The sequence below is a fragment of the Abramis brama genome (genome assembly GCF_963993115.1).
Source record: "Abramis brama genome assembly, chromosome: 1".
Classification (NCBI taxonomy): Eukaryota; Metazoa; Chordata; class Actinopteri; order Cypriniformes; family Leuciscidae; genus Abramis; species Abramis brama.
The window spans coordinates 62,053,046-62,073,517 of NC_139963.1; the positions used below are offsets into that span (position 1 = coordinate 62,053,046).

Here is a 20,472-nt window from a genome sequence, read left to right on the forward strand (position 1 = left end):
TAATGTCAGTAACACTAAGGTCTATCAGTATCACTGAACCAGAACAAACTGAGGGAACAAAAGCTTCTTTGACTCTCACAGAAGAGTAACTCAAAGCATTGCTTCAAACTAACGAACTGCAGTGAAGTAACAGTCCAAAACGTGATGCTGGAAATAATAAAGTAATTCAATTCAATTCAATTCAAGCTTTATTTGTCATTGCATAAATACAGTGTATTGACACAACGAAATTACAAGTGCTACTCTAGATCAGTGCTTTTAAAAGATAAATAATTAATAAAATAAATAACATAAAATGCGCTAATTAATATATATATATATATTTGTGCTGCCTTATGGCAGTCTGTAATTTAATAAATTAGTTAAATGGGTTAAAATGTTTAAAAAGCATTTCTAAAAGTTTCTTGTAGTATTTCATGTTTATTTGTAAGTTTTATTTAAAAATATTAGCGGACAATTTAATTTCCGCTTCTGCCGCGCTAACTTCCGGTTTCGGTTTCATGGTAAACAGAGCAGGCGGAATCCAGCATTACACGGTCAGCGATCTGTCGCCATTCTCTCTAAAGCTCTGACAAGGCAATGCCGTAAGTTTATATATGTGTTTATAAGGATCTTAAGTAATGTATTTTTGTATTGTCTGATTGGGAAATGCACTTTAAAGCGCCGATGTATGACTTTAGTTTCGTCTGTATAGAGCTCAGTTTTTCTAAGAGCATGTTGTGTATGCTTTCAGTTTTCACCATCTGGAGAAGAAATTAAAATGCAAAAACGTCCCTTGTGGTCCTGGTCTTCTTCAGTGGTTTATCTACGTGTTCATTTGGCAACATAATAGTGAAAAGGCAGCATTAAGAGCTTCATCGTGGTCAAAATGGCAGCTAGCAACAGATCTGCTACAAATGCTTCAAGTCTTTCATCCTCATCTGCAAGCAGTGCCGCTCGTGCTCGAGCCAAAGCAGAAGCCGCTAGGGTAAGAGCCTCATATGCAAGCAAGGAAGCACAGTTAAAAGTGGAAAAGGTGAAAATCGACACAGAGCTACAGGTGCTAGAATTACAAAGAGAAGCAGATGCCGCAGTAGCTGAGGCAGAGGTGCTAGAAGAAGCAGAGGCAATACGAGATGGGCATGAGAGCCGAAGATCAGAATCAGATAGAGTTAAAAAAGAAAGAACATGTGAATATGTGAAATCTCAAATGAATGTGAATAAACATAATGACCCCGCTCCAGTCACCTGCAACCGAAGTGTTGAAATAGAGGGCACATTCATCACATGGAATCCTTCTGAAAACGACGTTTCAGACGCAGAGACTTCACCTGTTAACACTCGGCCCAAGCGCCACAACCAACACACATCCGTGACTATCCAAACCAAACCCTCCTCTCCTAAAGGTGAGACTAAACCAAAAAGTAAACAAACAAAGAACGCACTCAACCCATTCTCCAGCCCTTTCGTGCCTCTTTACAACTCACCTGGTAGCACGTCACACCAAGCAGAGCCACTTGCACAATATATGGCACGCCGTGACCTCATCACTTCAGGTCTATACCAATATGATGACAAACCAGAGAACTTTAGAGCGTGGCTCTCCTCATTTACCGGGGCTACAGCAGACGTTCACCTCACGCCAACACAAGAGCTCGATTTGATGACAAAATGGTTAGGAAAGGAGTCAAGCAGTCAAATTAAACGCATTCGCTCTGTGTATGTCAATAACCCTGCAGTAGCTTTACAGAAAGCATGGGACAGACTCCAAGAGTGTTATGCGGCTCCTGAAATCATCGAAAAATCGCTCTTCCAGAGATTGGACAGTTTTCCTAAAATTACAGCAAAGGATAATGTGAAACTGAGGGAACTTGGGGATCTGTTACAGGAGATTCAAGGAGCAAAAGAGGATGGGTATCTGCCCGGTCTTCTTTATCTTGACACGTCACGCGGAATCAGGCCAATTGTGGATAAACTCCCATATGGAATTCAGGAGAAGTGGATGTCACTAGGTTCACAATATAAGGAGGATCATCATGACTGCTTTCCACCTTTCAGTTACTTTTGCAAGTTCATATGCAAAGAAGCTAAGAGACGTAACGATCCAAGCTTTAACCAACAGAGCAGCCAAACACAATTAAAATTAGAAAGACCCAACCTGAGAAACTTTAGCTCCGCCAAACCCATCTCCGTAAATAAAACTAATATTACACCCCCCAACAAGGACTTTAAAAGCAACTGCCCGCTGCACAATAAGCCCCACCCACTCAATAAATGCAGGACATTCAGGTACAAACTGCTCGATGAAAGAAAGGCCTTCCTCAAAGAGAAAGGAATCTGTTTCAAGTGCTGTGCCTCGGACACTCATCTCGCTAAGGACTGCAAATCCACAGTAAAGTGCTCCGAATGTGAAAGTACGAGCCACGAAACAGTAATGCATCCTGGCCCTCCACCACAAACCTTCAAGGCTCCTGCTCCCGCACAAGAGGATGGCGGGGAGGGAAAAGATATCTCAGATAGCATCGCAGTAACCACAACATGCACCAAAGTGTGCGGTCCAGGTCAGTGGGGTCGTTCTTGTTCAAAAATATGTCTCACAAAGGTGTATCCAGAGGGTCACAAGGACAGTGCGGTTAAGGCTTATGTCATACTTGATGATCAGAGCAATCGTTCCTTAGCCAGGCCAGAGTTCTTTGATCTGTTCAAGATCAAAGATAAGCTAGTCAGTTATGATCTAAGAACATGTTCAGGCCTCGTTGAAACATGGGGGAAAAGGGCTGAAGGCTTTCACATTGAGTCTTTAGATGGGTCTGTGGTAATCCCACTCCCTCCTCTCATTGAATGTCAGGACATTCCTAATGAAAGAAGCGAGATCCCTACACCAAACGCTGCACGGCACCAGCCACACCTTCGGTCCATAGCAAAGTACATTCCAGAGCTAGACCATAAGGCAGAAATACTTCTACTGCTTGGGCGAGATGTTCTACGTGCACACAAAGTAAGGGAACAAGTTAATGGCCCTCATCATGCGCCCTTCGCCCAGCGCCTAGATTTAGGGTGGGTCGTAGTTGGGGAGGTGTGTGTAGGTAAGGTCCACAAGCCCACAGTCAACTCATTCAAGACAATTATTCTTGAAAATGGCCGCCCCACAGTTTTTGGACAGTGTGATAACTTCCGTCAGCTCAGGGAAACGCCATGCATTAACAGGCACTCTAAGGCTCCAGAGCAAAGTCTGGGACAGTCAGTTTTCAACCGCAGCAAAAACGACAATGAGCCAGCTCCCTCCATAGATGACACACTCTTTTTAGAGATCATGGGCGAAAGCATGTACAGAGACGATGACAATAGCTGGGTCGCCCCACTTCCTTTCAAAGAGCCTCGCCGGAAAATGCCTAACAATAGAGAGCTAGCAGTCAGACGTTTTTTGTCTCTCAAACGGAGCATGCAAAAGAAACCCCACATGCAGCAGCAATACGTGGAGTTTATGGGAGGGATTTTCTCCAACGGTCACGCTGAGATAGCGCCCGCTCTTAAGCAAGGAGAAGAATGCTGGTATCTCCCCACGTTTGGGGTCTACCACCCTCAAAAACCCAACAAGATCAGGGTAGTTTTTGATTCCAGTGCCCAAGAGGACGGTGTCTCACTCAATAGTGTACTCCTCACTGGCCCCGACTTAAACAATAGTCTCATTGGAGTACTCCTCCGCTTCCGTAAAGAAAGCATTGCTGTCATGGCCGACATACAGCAAATGTTTCACTGTTTCATGGTGCGTGAGGATCACCGGAACTATCTTCGCTTTCTGTGGCACATGGACAATGATGTTGAAAAGGAGGTCATTGACTATAGGATGAAGGTCCATGTGTTCGGGAACTCTCCATCTCCCGCTGTGGCTGTTTACGGATTGCGCAAGGCCATTGAAGCTGGAGCGAAAGACTATGGAGCTGACACAGTCAAGTTTGTGGAGAGACACTTCTACGTCGATGATGGACTGATTTCTGTGCCTTCTGCAGCCGAAGCTATCGACTTGCTCCAAAGAACGCAAGCTTCACTTGCTGAGTCCAATCTGCGCCTGCATAAGTTTGCTTCTAACTCACCATCAGTCATGCAAGCCTTCTCTCCTGAAGATTGCGCAGCAGTCTTGAAAGATCTGGATCTGAGTGGTGAGGAAACACAATCACAGCGCAGTCTAGGCCTAATTTGGGAAACCATGACAGACACATTCACGTTTTTAGTGGCCACAACAAACAAGCCATTTACTCGTCGAGGTGTCTTGTCATCTGTTAATAGTGTCTTCGATCCACTAGGCTTATTAGCACCAGTCACCATTCAAGGAAGAGCTTTACTCAGAGAACTCACCTCAGAAAACTCTGATTGGGACACACCACTTCCAGAAGATAAGCAGAGCAAATGGGAAGCTTGGAGGGATTCGCTGCAGGACTTAAGGGAACTCCATGTCCCGAGAACGTACACATCTACCTCTCTCAGTCAGGCAAAGCGCAAAGAACTCGACAAAAGCAATAGGTGCAGTAGTCTACTTGAGAGCTCTGTATACAAATGACAAAGTTGAAGTAGGGTTTGTCATGGGTAAATCAAAACTAACTCCTCAGTCAGAGCCCACAATACCAAGACTGGAACTGTGCGCCGCTGTCTTGGCTGTAGAGATAGCTGATCTTGTCAAGAATGAGTTGGACATAGAGTTTGATGCAGTTCACTTTCACACAGACAGCAAGGTGGTCTTGGGCTACATCTGCAACGAATCTAAAAGATTCTACACATATGTTCACAACAGAGTGCAGCGTATTCGCCAGTCTTCAAAGCCGGAGCAGTGGCACTATGTGCGCACAGAGGAGAACCCAGCGGATCACGCATCACGCTCGCTCACAGCATCTCAACTAGCAAAAACAACTTGGTTCACGGGACCCTCTTTCATCCGTCGTTCACCCCCAGAAGCAAAAAATGAAAACGACCAGTTTGAGTTAGTTGAGCCTGACAAAGACTGTGAAATCAGGCCACAAGTGAGCACTTGTGCTACTCACCTTCAAGTAGTCTCCTGTAAGCGCTTTGAGCGCTTTTCCACCTTCAAGTCTTTGGTCCGTGCAGTCGCCTTCCTCATTCACATGGCAAAATCTTTCAATGGCTCCAATTCAAACCATGGATGTAAAGGGTGGCACATATGTCAGCTTCCTCGTACACCAGATGAAATGGATCAAGCAAAACGTGTCATCCTCCAACAAGTGCAACAGGCCACCTTCGCAAAGGAGCTGTCTGCCCTCAACGTTGGCAAATCCATCGCCAAGCAAAGCCCTTTGGAAAAGCTCAGCCCAGTCCTGGACAACGGCATCATTTCAGTTGGAGGTCGACTCAAACACTCAGAGCTCGAGAACTCTGAAAAATACCCGATAATTCTCCCAAAAGACAGTCATGTCTCTATCCTGCTCACTCGCCACTACCATGAACAGGTCAAGCACCAGGGTCGTCACCTTACAGAAGGTGCGATAAGGGCTGGAGGTCTGTGGATAATCGGTGGAAAGAGACTAGTTAATTCAGTAATCCACAAGTGTGTTATCTGTCGCAAACTGCGGGGAAAGCAGGAAGAGCAACTCATGGCAGATCTTCCCCCGGAACGGTTGAAAACATGTCCGTCCTTTAGCTACGTAGGCCTTGATGTTTTCGGGCCTTGGTCAGTAACCACCAGACGTACCAGAGGTGGACATGCACAAAGTAAGCGTTGGGCTATCCTGTTTACCTGCATGAGCTCTAGAGCCGTGCACATTGAGGTGATTGAGTCCTTAGACACCAGCAGTTGTGTAAATGCCCTGAGACGTTTCTTTGCCCTGAGAGGCCCTGCCAAAAAACTTATATCGGATCGTGGCACTAATTTCATTGGGGCTTCCAAGGAGTTAGGAATGGACAAGGCTCTGCAACTGTACCTGAATGATCAAGGTTGCAGTTGGGAATTCAACCCGCCTCATGCGTCCCACATGGGAGGCGCCTGGGAGCGCATGATCGGCATTGCACGAAGAATACTGGATTCAATACTGCTTCAAAGTAAGGTGCAACTCACTCACGACGTATTGTGCACACTTATGGCTGAAGTGTCTGCCATCATAAACGCCAGGCCACTCCTTCCAGTTTCGTCCGATCCAGACAATCCTTTCATTCTCTCTCCCTCTATGCTGCTAACCCAGAAATCGTGCCTTATACCTCCTGCTGGAGATTTCTTGGACAAGGACCTTTACACCAAACAATGGAGACAAGTTCAGGTTCTTGCTAACCAGTTCTGGACACGCTGGAGGCGAGAGTATCTGCCTTTATTGCAGCAGAGACAGAAATGGACTGTACCTTGTCGAAACCTACAAGTTGGTGACCTTGTTTTGCTCAAGGACAAGCAGGTTCCACGGAACAGCTGGCTCATGAGTAGAGTCACGGCAACTTTCCCTGGGAAGGACAATCGAGTAAGGAAGGTTGAGGTCACAGTAAATGACCAAAGCACTAGAAAGACTTTTTTGCGACCAGTTACTGAAGTCATTCTTCTTTTGCCAAAGGACTGATTCCCTCTAAGTTTTTGTTGTTGATAGTGACCTCCCTGAGGTCAGGCGGGGAATGTGCTGCCTTATGGCAGTCTGTAATTTAATAAATTAGTTAAATGGGTTAAAATGTTTAAAAAGCATTTCTAAAAGTTTCTTGTAGTATTTCATGTTTATTTGTAAGTTTTATTTAAAAATATTAGCGGACAATTTAATTTCCGCTTCTGCCGCGCTAACTTCCGGTTTCGGTTTCATGGTAAACAGAGCAGGCGGAATCCAGCATTACACGGTCAGCGATCTGTCGCCATTCTCTCTAAAGCTCTGACAAGGCAATGCCGTAAGTTTATATATGTGTTTATAAGGATCTTAAGTAATGTATTTTTGTATTGTCTGATTGGGAAATGCACTTTAAAGCGCCGATGTATGACTTTAGTTTCGTCTGTATAGAGCTCAGTTTTTCTAAGAGCATGTTGTGTATGCTTTCAGTTTTCACCATCTGGAGAAGAAATTAAAATGCAAAAACGTCCCTTGTGGTCCTGGTCTTCTTCAGTGGTTTATCTACGTGTTCATTTGGCAACATAATAATATTAAACAAACAAGCATCCCCCATCCCTTTCATACATTGCACTCTCACTTTTTCTCTCCCCACACACTCACACACACCCTCCCACACACATGTGTAAAATAGCAGCAATTTTCAGCATAGCAGCAAGTTTCGGCAAAATAAAAATACAAATAGATTATTTGCCAATGAGATCATTCCTAGAAGTAATATAATGTTTCACAGGGTTAATTGTATGTTCAGTGAACGTATTGCCCAGGGGAAAAAACTATTTGTTAGTCTAGCAGTGCGAGCTTTCATTGACCTATAGCGTCTGCCAGAGGGAAGCAGGTTGAACAGGAGGTGAGCGGGGTGTGTAATGTCTTTAACAATGGATCTGGTCCGGTTGAGGCAGCGTGAGTTGGCAAGCTCTTCCAGGGAAGGAACTTTAATTGAAACTTGACAGCAAAAATATTTACTTTTTATGTAATGTGATGATCAAAGTTAAAATATGAATGTCATATTGTACAGTATTAATGATCTGAACTAACATTCATCTTCACAGCTCAAGCTGATTCAACGACAGCAGTGAATCCAGTCCACATCACACACTCTCAGGATCCCTCAACTAGAAACACACACGTTTCTAAAGGTACATCATCACTGTCTTTCTCACATAAGTGCTTTTCAGTGCATAATGCTAGAATTATCTTCAGTGTTAACTCATCAAAATATGACTGTCATATTCTACAGTATGATTGTCACATTGAGTCGTTGTTTTAGTTTCATTTCATGGACTTTTATGCTGTGTGTCCCAATTAGCATACTTATGCATATTCTAGGACATGTTTAGTATAAACAGTGAGAGTAGTGTGTTCATATAACACTCCGGTTCTTTCACTCGATTCTCCCAGAAAGCGTCACATGAAGACGATATGTTGAGCTCATCCATGCAGCGCATTCACTGTAGATACATGAAAAACACCAAACAGACATAAAATACTGCTCATCCACTCACAAAATTATCAAAAAACATACATGTAAAGTAAACAAAACAAATATACAAAAAAAGAGAAACACAAAATAAGCCGTTGTCGCTCGGCAACAAGTTATAAAACTTCAGTTATTCATCAAGTCTGGGTATCTTACGACCCCAATATGAAATAAACTGATTCAAATATCTTTTTTAAAAGAATATTTTTGACCCTAAAGAAAAATAGTTATCTCTGCCTACATTTTGTTTCTGTCTGACCGGAGAAAGTTTGTCCTGCCATTCACCTCAACAGCTCAGATGAAACTGAAGAGAAAATGGCCGACTTCACTTATTTTTACTCTAATGCTCAATTCGCCTACTTATACTACGCCCTAAAGGTATGTACTATTTTTGTGAGGAAAAAGTAGATAGCAACATTGTTTCGGCCCAGATCCGGCCCACATGTGGAAAGATGATCTGTCCCTCATGCAGTGTGGAATGACGGCCCTTGGGCGGACCGCTCCTGTTTGCCAGATCCGCTCCTGTTTGCCAGATCCGCTCCTGTTTGCAAAATAGTAATAAGGGAAGCTGGTAATGCTGTTTGTGGAGTTGTTTAATCCTCCTCTGCTGAGATCTTCAGAGATTTAATGTCTTCTTTTATCTTCAGTGGATTTAATCTAAGGCTGTGTCTGAAGTCAGTTGTAGTTCTTGTGTTTCTGCTCATCTCTTTTTCTGTTCTCTTCTTTCCTTCAGTGATTCTGCTTGTTAACAGGCTTATTAAGGCTGAAATGACTCCATATTTAATATACACAGGTTTTGTGGCTCAGATAAGGTCCAGTTCTGGTTTATTTCTTTGCTCTTGGCTGACATGTGGCATTGCTATGGCCTGCTTGTGGCCCAGATCTGGCAAACAGGAGCGGCCCGCCCAAGTGCCGTCATTCCACACTGCATGTGGGCCAGATCATGCAGAAGTGTCAGGAACAGTTGTGTGCATTATTTGTGTAACTTTAGGGAATAGACTTGCCTGAAAGCCGTGAAAACAACAGTGAGACAGAGTTTTTGCAGCTTGTCAGTTGAGTTGCCGCCAGGTTTCCATGGTAACTCCCTCCACTCCTGTTTAAATGCTACTCGAATGTTCAGCGCGCGCGCCCATTAAAACACGTCAAAGTTATGCCGAATTTACATGAATATATACATCTAGAATTAACACATTAAAAATACTGATGAAGTGAATTAAAAGAAGAAAAAAAAGAAAAAAAAGAAAAAAAGATGAAACTTATTTTTTGGATAGTGGATAGTAGGCCTCAGGGACGTCGTTAGGCCTATTTTAGGGGGGCTGAAGCAACCCCATAATGTTCCTAAATGATAATAAGAACAACAATAACAATTCAATTTATCAATAACCGTATCCTCATTCATATTTAGACGCAACAAATGATATATATCCAGCTACAAAAAATAGCCGAAAAGTCGGAAGTAGGACAGAAGTACAAAGAGCCGTACAGAGCTACCAATTCTCACGCATTCACTGTGAGACACACGCAATTGACACTTTTCACACGCTCTCACACCACACATCCATTTTCTCACGCACAGAAAAATCGCCAAGCAAAGAGGACACGGAGACCGACAGACTACACAGAGCAGGTTACTTATGATATAAAAAAATCTCAGCTCTCAGATTCTCTCAATTTTATTATGAAATTCAAACAATAAATACCGTTTTGGCGCTTGTAAATGTGACGTGACAGATCCCTAGCGCACGTGAACCGATCATCTCTACTAGCTAATAGTAAATAAACACGAACACTGTTGAAAGATACAGTAGTAGGCTACAACTTACCGAAATGTATATTCCTCATATCAATCAATCAGTGTTTTTTATCAGCGTGAAGAGGTCAATAACACAGCTGGAGAACAATTATGTCACATTTACCTCAGGAAAGCCATTTAATGAACATAATATAGGCTATATATTATTATTATTACTATTTTGCCCATCAACCCCTCATTGACTCCTCCGTGACGCCAGTTGTCCAGCCACTGCGCCGTATTCCACTGGCCCTGAAGGGATGGAGTGTCTGTTGAGCTGCAGCGGCTGCTGGATGTCGGTATCATTGAGCCGGTTGATGCTTCACCATGGATTTCAAATTTGGCTGCGGTAAGAAAGAAAACAGGGGCTCTGCGAGTCTGTGTGGACCTCCGGGCAGTAAATAAAGCAGTCATCCCAGACAGATACCCATTGCCCACGTTGGAGGAGCTCACGGCACAATTTCACTGCTCCACTGTCTTTTCGAAAACTGGATCTCAGAGAGGACTATCTCCAGATGCCCCTCAACCCTAAAAGCAGAAACCTGACGGCCTTCGTTACACACCTCTGTGTTTTCCACTACACGAGGATGCCGTTTGGCCTTAGCTCCACCCCCTCCTGCTTTCAAAAGGTCATGACCTCAGTACTGGCAGGTATACCAGGTGTTGTTATTTACCTTGATGATGTGGTGGTACATGGTGCTACTACTACGGCTATCCATGACAGTCGCCTGCAGAGTGTGTTCGAAGCCCTCGCCAAGCACAGTTTAACCCTCAATGACAGCAAATGTGTTTTTGCTGTGCCGGCTATTGAATATGTAGGCTTCTGACTTTCCACTGAGGGCATCTCTCCCCTTCAATCTAATGTGGAGGCCATCCTCTCCGTTCCCGAACCGACCTCGGCTGCCCAGCTCGCTTCATTCCTGGGCATGACGGGCTATTACATGAAGTTCATGTCTCAGTATTCAGCCATTACAGCCCCACTGCGCCAGCTGCTTCGGAGAGATGAGCCGTGGGTCTGGTCGCTAGAATGCACCAAGGCAGTACAAACTCTTAAAGCTCAACTTACCTCACCTCCAGTGTTGGCACATTTTGACATATCCAGTCACACCCTGGTCACCTGTGACGCCTCGGCCATGGCGATAGGGGCTGTACTGTCACAAGTACAGAATGGCGTGGAGAGGCCTGTTGCATTCGCCTCCCGAGCTCTGAACCAAACCGAACAAAGATACTCAGTTGGGGAGCGGGAGGCACTCGCTTGTATATGGGCTTGCGAGAGATGGCACCTCTACCTTTATGGCCACCATTTTACGCTGAGAACAGACCACCAGGCCTTGACAGCTCTGCTTTCCTCTACTGGCACCGGGCACAGGCCGCTGAGACTGCATCGTTGGTATGACCGCCTCCGCCAATACAACTATACTCTACAGTTTACCCCGGGCCGGGATAATGTCGTTGCAGACCTTCTCAGTTCCTGCCCAGGCCCTGCCTACCAGTGTCAATCACATCGAAAGTGAGATTATTCTCACGCTACACACTCTGCTCGAGTCCACGGTCACTCTACAGGAACTGAAGGCAGCCTCAAAACAGGATCCAGTCATCTCCCAACTCTGCATCTACAGTTGTCAGGGATGGCCACGGGAATTACCAGAGGAGCTGTTAGCATTTTCTCTGGTCAAGCAGGAGCTCTCTTGTTGGAATGAGACATGTGTGGCGCGTGGGTTTTGCACCGTGATTCCAGGGGCCCTTCGCGCCCGTGTGCTGGCCATGGCACATGAGGGCCACCTGGGAATAGTGAAACTTAAACAGAGATGCCGCGACCTGGTGTGGTGGCCAGGCATAGACAAAGACATTGAGGCCCTTGTTAAAGAATGCCCAGCATGTCTTGTAAGTGGAAAGACTGGTCGTTGACACCCGCCACCCCTGCAACCCCTTGCCTGGCCCTCAAAACCATGGGAGCATCTGCAATTAGACATATGTGGCGAGATCCACGGTGCCCTCCACTATCAGCGGTTCTTGGTCGTAGTGTATGGTTTACACTCCAAATGGCCTGAGCTGACCACTACCGGCTCCGTCACCTCCCAGGTCATTGTGGACTTTCTCCCGCTGGGGCCTTTCACAGACCATTACCACCGACAATGGTCCACAGTTTTTATCTGTGGAGTTTACTTCATACCTGGAGAACAGGGGGATTCGACACATCCATACAGCCCTGTATCACCCACAAGTAAATGGCAGGGGGGAACGCTTACATCAATCCCTAAAAAATGGCATCAGAGCACATCAGGCCCAGGGCTGTTCCTTTAAACAAGCCATACGTCTAACACTGCTACACTACCGTGCTACCCAGCATTCATCCACAGAGGTTTCCCCAGCCTCGCTCATGCTGGGTAGGGAGTTACACCTACCACTGGACAGGCTCCATCCCACCGCAGTCCAGAACACACTCACACCAGTCAAAGCCTAAGTCACCCGCTGTCAGAAGTGGATGAAACAGTGGTTTGACAAGGGTCAGGATACCAGATATCGCTGTGGCAGACTGGGTGAGAGCTCGCCGACCGCACAGGGAAAACAAGAAGGCATCATTTTGGTCCACTCCACAGCAAGTGTCCGCTGACTGGGACCAGCCACATACGTCCTAGATGATGGCACCCGCTGACACGCCAGCTGCCTTCAGAAGGTGCCAGCACCTCCTGCAATGTTAACTCAGAACAGCTGGGACATAATGCCACCCAGAGCGGAGCAGGAGGACTCCATACCACAAGCAGCCGCACAACCTGAAGATACTCCCTCGTTGTTACACCCAGTGCCCCCATCATCATTGTCGCTGCCCCTTTCCCCCAGCCTCCCTACCACTGTTCGCCTCACCTTCAGCTGTGTGTTATCCACGGCCAGTGCGCACCAGGGCACGGCCCGATTACCTGAAGGACTTTGTGTCTACTTTTCATAGTTGAACCCCCAGAGAGGGGAAAATGTTATGTCCGCTCAGGACGAATTAATCTGTGTTCGTTTGGTAACACCTCGCTGCATGTTTAGGTTGCAGCTGTTTTGGTCTGAAATGTTTATTATTATATTTAGGATCCGCCTGTGCTTTCCGGTCCCAATGTCGACATACTAATTATTTATGTCCTCAGAAAACTTGGTGATCAGTGCTCTGTGGAGCCAGATGTGGTGGAGGACATCAAGGTATTTACATGTGTAATGTATGGCCAGGCCCGCGAAAAATCTGTGAACAAAGTGTGAAAAAATGCTGAATTCATCATGTTGAAAAAAATGATTGGAGAGGTGGATCTGTCCCGGCTCCCACCCTGCAGAGACAACCTGGTCCCACACATCAACTGTGTCGACCACCTTCTGGCCAACTACAAGAGAGCAGCCACACCGATATTCTGGTGTCCCAAACCCCATGATCCTGGCCAAGGCTGGGAAAAGACTGAAGAGGGTACCCTGGAACCAGTGTGGTCTTGTGGACCTATCCTCCCCACTTTACTCACTGACTTGCTGGAGGAAACAGTCGAGGAGATGGATGGAGATGGTGAGGAAAACGAGCAGCAAGAGACCGATTATGAAGACCTGCTGTATGATGAATAGACATTATTGCCCTTGACCTTTTGACCTTTGATTAGAATTACTTTTTTCTATTTCAGTTTATTCTACTGTAATGAGGATTTGTTATACCCTATATATACACACATTTGACTATATGAGTGTCACGGAATAGATGATCATGAGACGAGGATAGAGATGCAGAGGAAATTTTTTAGTGACATTCAGACAAGGTACAAAAACTCAAAATACAGAGACTCCAGGAACAAGAAACTCGGACAACGAACCAGCACAAGACTACAAATACAAGGAGGCTAAATAGGGGAACAAACAAAGGAGGGTAACGAGACAGACAGGTGGGACAAATAAACCAATAATCAGATAACAAGATGGGAGGGGCTAGACAATAGACACGAGCACATGGCTCAAAATAACAAAACACCCATGTGCAGCACAAGACAAGACAGGCATGTGACATTACCCCCTCCCTACGGAGTGGCTACCAGACGCTCCATAGACTAGGGCGGGACGGGAGGGACAGACCAGGGCGGGACGGGAGGGGCGGGACGGGAGGGACAGACCAGGGCGGGACAAGGGGAATGGACAGTTCAGAAGGCCAGGGAGACACACAAAGTTCGGGAGTCCAGGGCGGAGCAGACAGTCCATCTGGCGGCCAGGGCGGAGACGACAGTCCATCGGATGGCCAGGGCGGAGACGACAGTCCATCGGGCGGCCAGGGCGGAGACTTTCCCTCTGGCGGCCAGGGTGGAGACGACCCCTCAGGCGGCCACGGCGGAGACGACCCCTCGGGCGGCCAAGGAACAGGCACCGGCTCAGGAACAGACACCACCGGCCCAGGAACAGACGCCACCGGCTCAGACACCACCGGCTCAGGAACAGATACCACCGGCTCAGGAAAAGACACCACCGGTTCAGGAACAGGGACCACCGGCTCAGGGTCAGGCACTGGAACTGGCACCAATGGCTCAGGCACTGGAACAGGCACCACCGGCTCAGGCACTGGAACTGGCACCACCGGCTCGGCAGACGTGACGTGAACAGGCTCGGCGGCAACCATCTTGTCCGCAGACACTGGATCCGGCTCGGCAGCGGCCATCTTGTCTGGAGACACAGGCTCGACGGCGGCCATCCTGTCCGAAGACACAGGCTCGGCAAATGTGACGTGAACAGTTCTGGGAAACTCTAGGATCTTGTATAGTCTTTCAAAGTAATTCAACAGAGTCTCAGCTGCTCTGTCTACCTCAGACTGCACGGGGACCTCCGAGACTGGGACCACTGGAACTGGGACCACCGGACTCGGGTTCACCGGAACTGGGACCACCGGACTCGGGACCACTGGAACTGGGACCACCGGACTCGGGACCACCCGAACTGGGACCACCGTTCTCGGGACCACTGGAACTGGGACCGCTGGACTCGGGACCACCGGACTCGGGACCACCGGAACTGGGACCACCGGAACTGGGACCACCGGACTCGGGACCACCGGAACCAGGACCACCGGACTCGGGACCACCGGACTCGGGACCACCGGAACTGGGACCACCGGAACAGTCACGGAGGGGTTCTTCCCTCTCCTCCATTTGGTGACCAGGGGTGAAGGCTTTCTTTTCCGCTGACTGCCGTCTGCCGTGGTCCTCTCCTCCTCCATAGTCCTTTGAGCGCACCTGGCGAAGTACTCCAGCAAGGAAACAGAGGATCCTTTCTCCTCTCCCTGAGGAAAAATCTCACTCCGCTGTATCCACATTTTGGCTGGTTCGTTCTGTCACGGAATAGATGATCATGAGACGAGGATACAGATGCAGAGGAAATTTATTAGTGACATTCAGACAAGGTACAAAAACTCAAAATACAGAGACTCCAGGAACAAGAAACTCGGACAACGAACCAGCACAAGACTACAAACACAAGGAGGCTAAATAGGGGAACAAACAAAGGAGGGTAACGAGACAGACAGGTGGGACAAATAAACCAATAATCAGATAACAAGATGGGAGGGGCTAGACAATAGACACGAGCACATGGCTCAAAATAACAAAACACCCATGTGCAGCACAAGACAAGACAGGCATGTGACAATGAGTGGTTTTCTGTTTTGTTTCAATATAATGGTTTGAATAGTAACTCCTTATTATGGGAGATGTTCATCTGGACCAACATGTGACAATATTTCAAGTATGGATCATCAACATTTGCTTATTAGACATCATAAAGACTATAAAAATACAAAAGATAGAAAACATATATCAATAGGGTCCATAGGGGAGGAGTTCCAGTGATCCAATGTCACTGATTTTTTACATTTTTTGCGTTTATTTGAGTTTTAATGCACCATACATCATCTAATCATGACAATCCTCATATCTATCAATTCCTCATGCAAAGACGAAGAGAAAATGGGGTGGATTGTGTCTGTAGGGTGTATTGTTCAGATTCTATGTAGATTTAAAGTTTTCATTTTTCACAGCCGAAAATCAAGCACGAACACAAAAGATGATACAAAAAATCACATATGGGACAATAATTTGCGTGGGGAACATCAAAATTCCTTTACTAGACACCTTAAGGATTACAAAAAACTAGGTTAAAAAAATATACCTTTCGGGTGCAGGTGGACCTCCCCTTCCTACCAGACTAATAGCACATAGTTGGCAAGAAAAAAAGAGTTATAGAGAGTATTTTGCTAAATATGTGTTCTATATTACATATTTATTATATTTTTACTTATATCATTAAATAAAATTGTTATTATAATAAAAAAATGCATTATTTGATATATGATATATATATATGCATATATGAGTTATTTTAACCTTAAATAATACTAACAGCTGATAGGGGTCTATGTTTACAGCATTAGGTGAGTTGTTTTTTTCTTAAGAAAAATTAACGCCTATCTTGAGTACCTAATATTTATCCAAATGAGTCAATATTAAATCAAATCACAATAATTGAATTGAAATAAAAAAGCATAGCTTACCAGAAATTGTACCATGCACCATAACATTTACATATAATTTTACTCTTATGCTATACTAAAGCCTGAAATAGGCACTTTTTTGTGACAGCAACCCTATCATTTTTTTATCAAAGATGTGGCTTAACTTCAGTATTCTTATGATTGCTCTGAACATTTCTGACTAAGTTCAACAAACATTAAATTACTTATTCATAAACCTAAAAAAAATAAAATAATAAAAATCTAGGTGTGACGGGGTTGAGACTAGGGTAACAGGTTGAAGATGGTAACAGGGTTGAAGAGACAAATACAGCTAAACATACATAGTTGTTTTTTCTATAATAAACGCAAGTTACAAATACCCTGGGGGCTAAGCCCCACGTCTTCCAATCCTAGTGACGTCCCTGGTAGGCCTAATATAAATGGAATGAGAATTTGAAAGCAGTATAGGCCATAATACAGTAGACCAGGGGTCGGCAACCTAAGGCGGGTTAATCGCTGGCACACAAGCAAATGCAAGAGAAGTATAGAAGAATAGCACTTTGACTGGCGCAGTAAAAAGTCACGCCTGATCCTCTTTCCACTATTGACAGAAGTGAGAGGAAGAGGACCAGGCGTGACTTTTTACTGCGCCAGTCAAAGTACTTCCAAAAGTGCTATTCCGCCATACATTATAGTTATCCTTTTTAACCCGCTTAGAAAAGCGCCACGTTTTATTTTGTGTAACCATACTTGGTCGTATAACTACTCGTGTAACTGTTTTTAAATAGGGGAAAAGTTGATGTGTTTGGTCACTTCTAAATTCATTGCTGTTAGATACCATTGAATATACTGGGGTAAGTACTATCAGAGTGTCACCGCGTGCCAGAGCGAGTGTACACGCACTGAGATGAGAGAGGTATGTATCAACTCGTCTTAGTTAAGGGAATAACATAGTTTAATATGAAAAAACGGTAGAGTATCCCTTTAAGAAATCTTTCTCTTCTCGCGATACTATTCACTGGTTTTGGATGCGTGCGTGCGACCAGAGAAGCATTTTCACTGTACAGAAGAGCTCCAAGTTTTTGTGCATGCATCGATCTGATTCACTGCTTTATGCTATCGTCTTTCTTGATGTATTTGGATCACACGTGTGACGAGTGAACCTCGTGGTGATTGGTAAAGGTTAGTTGTACCATATTTTGGTTTGTTATGGAGTAGGCTAATAGATTTAAATCTGACATATTGCAGTGCATTCCACTGTATTTCAGTGTGATTTACACATTTCATTCTGTATGACTTGTATTTTTGTGGATTTGGCATTTATCCACGTTCTAAACTTTTTGTGACATTTTATTCAACTGCATCTCCAAATTTACTGTAAATTGTTTTCCACAATTGCTAAGTATTTTTTTTATTTTATTTTATTTTTTTAACTAGTAAAAAAATGTTGTGAAATCTCTTCAAACAAGTCAAGTTTTTTTAATTAGACTTTTATCTGTCTAATTGTGCTCCCATCGACTGCTGTTGGCCTACTTATTTAAAACAGCAGTCAGAATAAAACCCCAATTAGTTTGCTTCAGGTGTGTATTTTCTCCATTACACCAGTTTACAAAAAGTAGAAACAAATATTACAAAACACACTGATTAAAAACTTGACATGATGTAAGGCACAAACATATTTTCACATATGTACACATTGTAGCCGCTCAGTCTAATACTGACAGCTACTGAGGTGGTTTATCCCAGGAATGCCCTGGCTGACGCGCTGTGTCCTTGTTGTTCTGTTACCATACTGATTTGGTCTTAAGAATATGCAGGCTTTGTTGTGTTGCTGAGTATTTTGTTTATTTGTTTTACCGTGCAGAGGTAAATGTCCATTTATCCAGTTTCAACGGCAAACCATATCCGTATACATATACCGTAAATCCTCTAATATTGGCCTGTATTCCATTAGCGGCGAGTCTCTAACATTGGCCGGTCTCGCTGTCGGCTGAGGTAAATAAAGGCCGGTCTCTAATAGTGGCCGGGGCTATTATTAGAACCAACGTTTTTCTGGGCAGGCCACAACATATGCTTGTGATAGTAACATGCAAATACCACAGGGGGGCAATGTTTGCTAATAAATCCAAGCCATAGCTACGGTAGCCTGGTCATGTCAGTCACTTCGCTCTTGACTCGCACGTGAGACTTCAGTCACCGGTAAGCTAATGTTGTTTACCATGGCAGCTGTGGAGCCAAAGAGGATTTTTGGCGAAAATCTATTTTTTAACCCCCTGGGATCGACAATCGCGCTGGCGCGATAGGCTCGTTTTTTTTTTTCTTAAGTGCAAAAGAGATTCAAAATACTCTGTTGACTTTGATCTTAATTACGGAGAGCGCGCGCTATTCAAACGCAAATAATCTGAGGCGATCCACGCAAACCTGAACGCCCACAATTAGCTGGATAATACACATCTATCTAAGTAATAATAATCCTGGAAAATTTACCTCAGAAGTGCTTGGAAGTATTATTTCGAGGAGCAACGGATCCATCTGAGAAATAGATCAGTTCTATTTGCTTTGTTCTAATCACAATAGTGTCTGTAAGTTACATGCAAAAATACTTTTTAAATATGAATCGCGTTTCTAGTGTGTGAATGAATGAATGAATGCACAGATGCACGCTGTTGTGGAGCTACTACAGCTGGAACAAATACTGTTTCAAAATGAATCATTGCTTTTCACAAAAAATATCATTTATATTATATTTATTTGTTGTTAATGTTCTGTATGCATACCATAATGTTATATGGTAACTGTACGTTTTCAATAAATTAACCTAGTATTTTATAGGTTCAAATAGACACAAAATCTCGTTTTTATTAATTCTACTGGTAGTCCGTTTTGATCAAATAGAAATAAAGGCCTGTCTCTAATTCTGGCCTCCTTCCAATAAAGGCCTGGGCTGCGATGCGCTTGAGTAAAATAAAGGCCCGGGCCTATATTAGAGGATTTACGGTACAATAGACTTGTCAACAATCAGTTTCTAGCGCCTATGCGCCACAGCGGTCAAAAACCTTTTGCCCTTCCGGGTCAAACCCCTTCCCCTTTGGCACTTTGATACTTCCTTTATAACTTTGACCTCAGGTAACATTAGAGCGACACAGACTGTACAAACAAGAAACAACACCCAATATCTAAATACACAAACAACACATTTTGCTTCTATACACCGGCACCTAATTGTTAATGACCAGCAGTCATTACAATTTAAACAAAAAAAACAAACAAAAAAAAAGAGCCAAAATGTTACGATCCATCAAAATACAGTCAAGCCCAGCATTAACAAACATATTTATACTTTCCATGATGTTAGTTATAGTCTGTAATCTTACAGACCGCACAAGCCCATGTTTGTCGGGAAAAACCTCCAGAACCTTGTCAAGTGGCCAAGAGCCACGAAGAGCTGAAGAATCCATTATTACCACAATGTCCCCAGCAATCAAACTCCTCTTCTTTTGATTCCACTTTTGCCTCTCTTGAAGCAAAGGCAAATACTCTCGCATCCATCTCTTCCAAAAAAGATCTGAGAGATATTGTACCTGTCTCCAACGTCTTCTCTCATATTGGTCGTGAGGATTGAACATTCCAGGTGGCAAAGCTGGTTTACCCTTCAGAAGAAGAAGATGGTTAGGAGTAAGAGGTTCCAGGTCGCTGGGATCATCCGAGAGCTTAGTAATAGGCCGATCATTCAAAATGGCCTCCACTTCACAGAACACCGTATGAAGTCCATCATCATCCAATGTCTGCTGCAGTAGGAAAGAAGTCAAAACCCTTCGCACCAGGCGGATCATCCTTTCCCACACGCCACCATGGTGTGAACCAGCTGGTGGATTAAAACTCCAACGGATTCCAACCTGCGACATGGTTCCTTGAATCGTATCCTGGTTCAAAGCAACAAGAGCATTCTTAAGTTCCCTTTCCTCCCCAATGAAATTGGTACCGTTGTCTGACCTCAGATGTTCCACTTGTCCTCTCCTGCTAATAAAACGCCGCAAAGCATTGATGCATGCATCCGTTTCCAGGGATTCTGCCACTTCCAGATGGATGGCCCTGCTTGCCATACAGGTAAATATAACTCCGTATCGCTTACAGG

The 20,472-nt window shown here is 44.6% G+C and overlaps 2 protein-coding genes across 3 annotated transcripts in view; both read left to right on the top strand.

Moving 5' to 3' along the window:
• The window catches only part of LOC311077892 (uncharacterized protein), a 432,016-nt gene that overhangs the window by 120,708 nt on the left and 290,836 nt on the right, over positions 1 to 20,472 (top strand). The gene's annotated exons all lie outside the window — the stretch shown is intronic.
• On the top strand, positions 4,560 to 7,082 carry LOC311097598 (uncharacterized protein; the record flags this gene model as incomplete). Its single annotated transcript, XM_084137408.1, has 2 exons — positions 4,560 to 6,843; positions 6,993 to 7,082. One exon carries the CDS (start codon positions 4,560 to 4,562, stop codon positions 6,528 to 6,530), a length of 1,971 nt encoding a protein of 656 aa, XP_083993534.1. The 3' UTR covers positions 6,531 to 6,843; positions 6,993 to 7,082.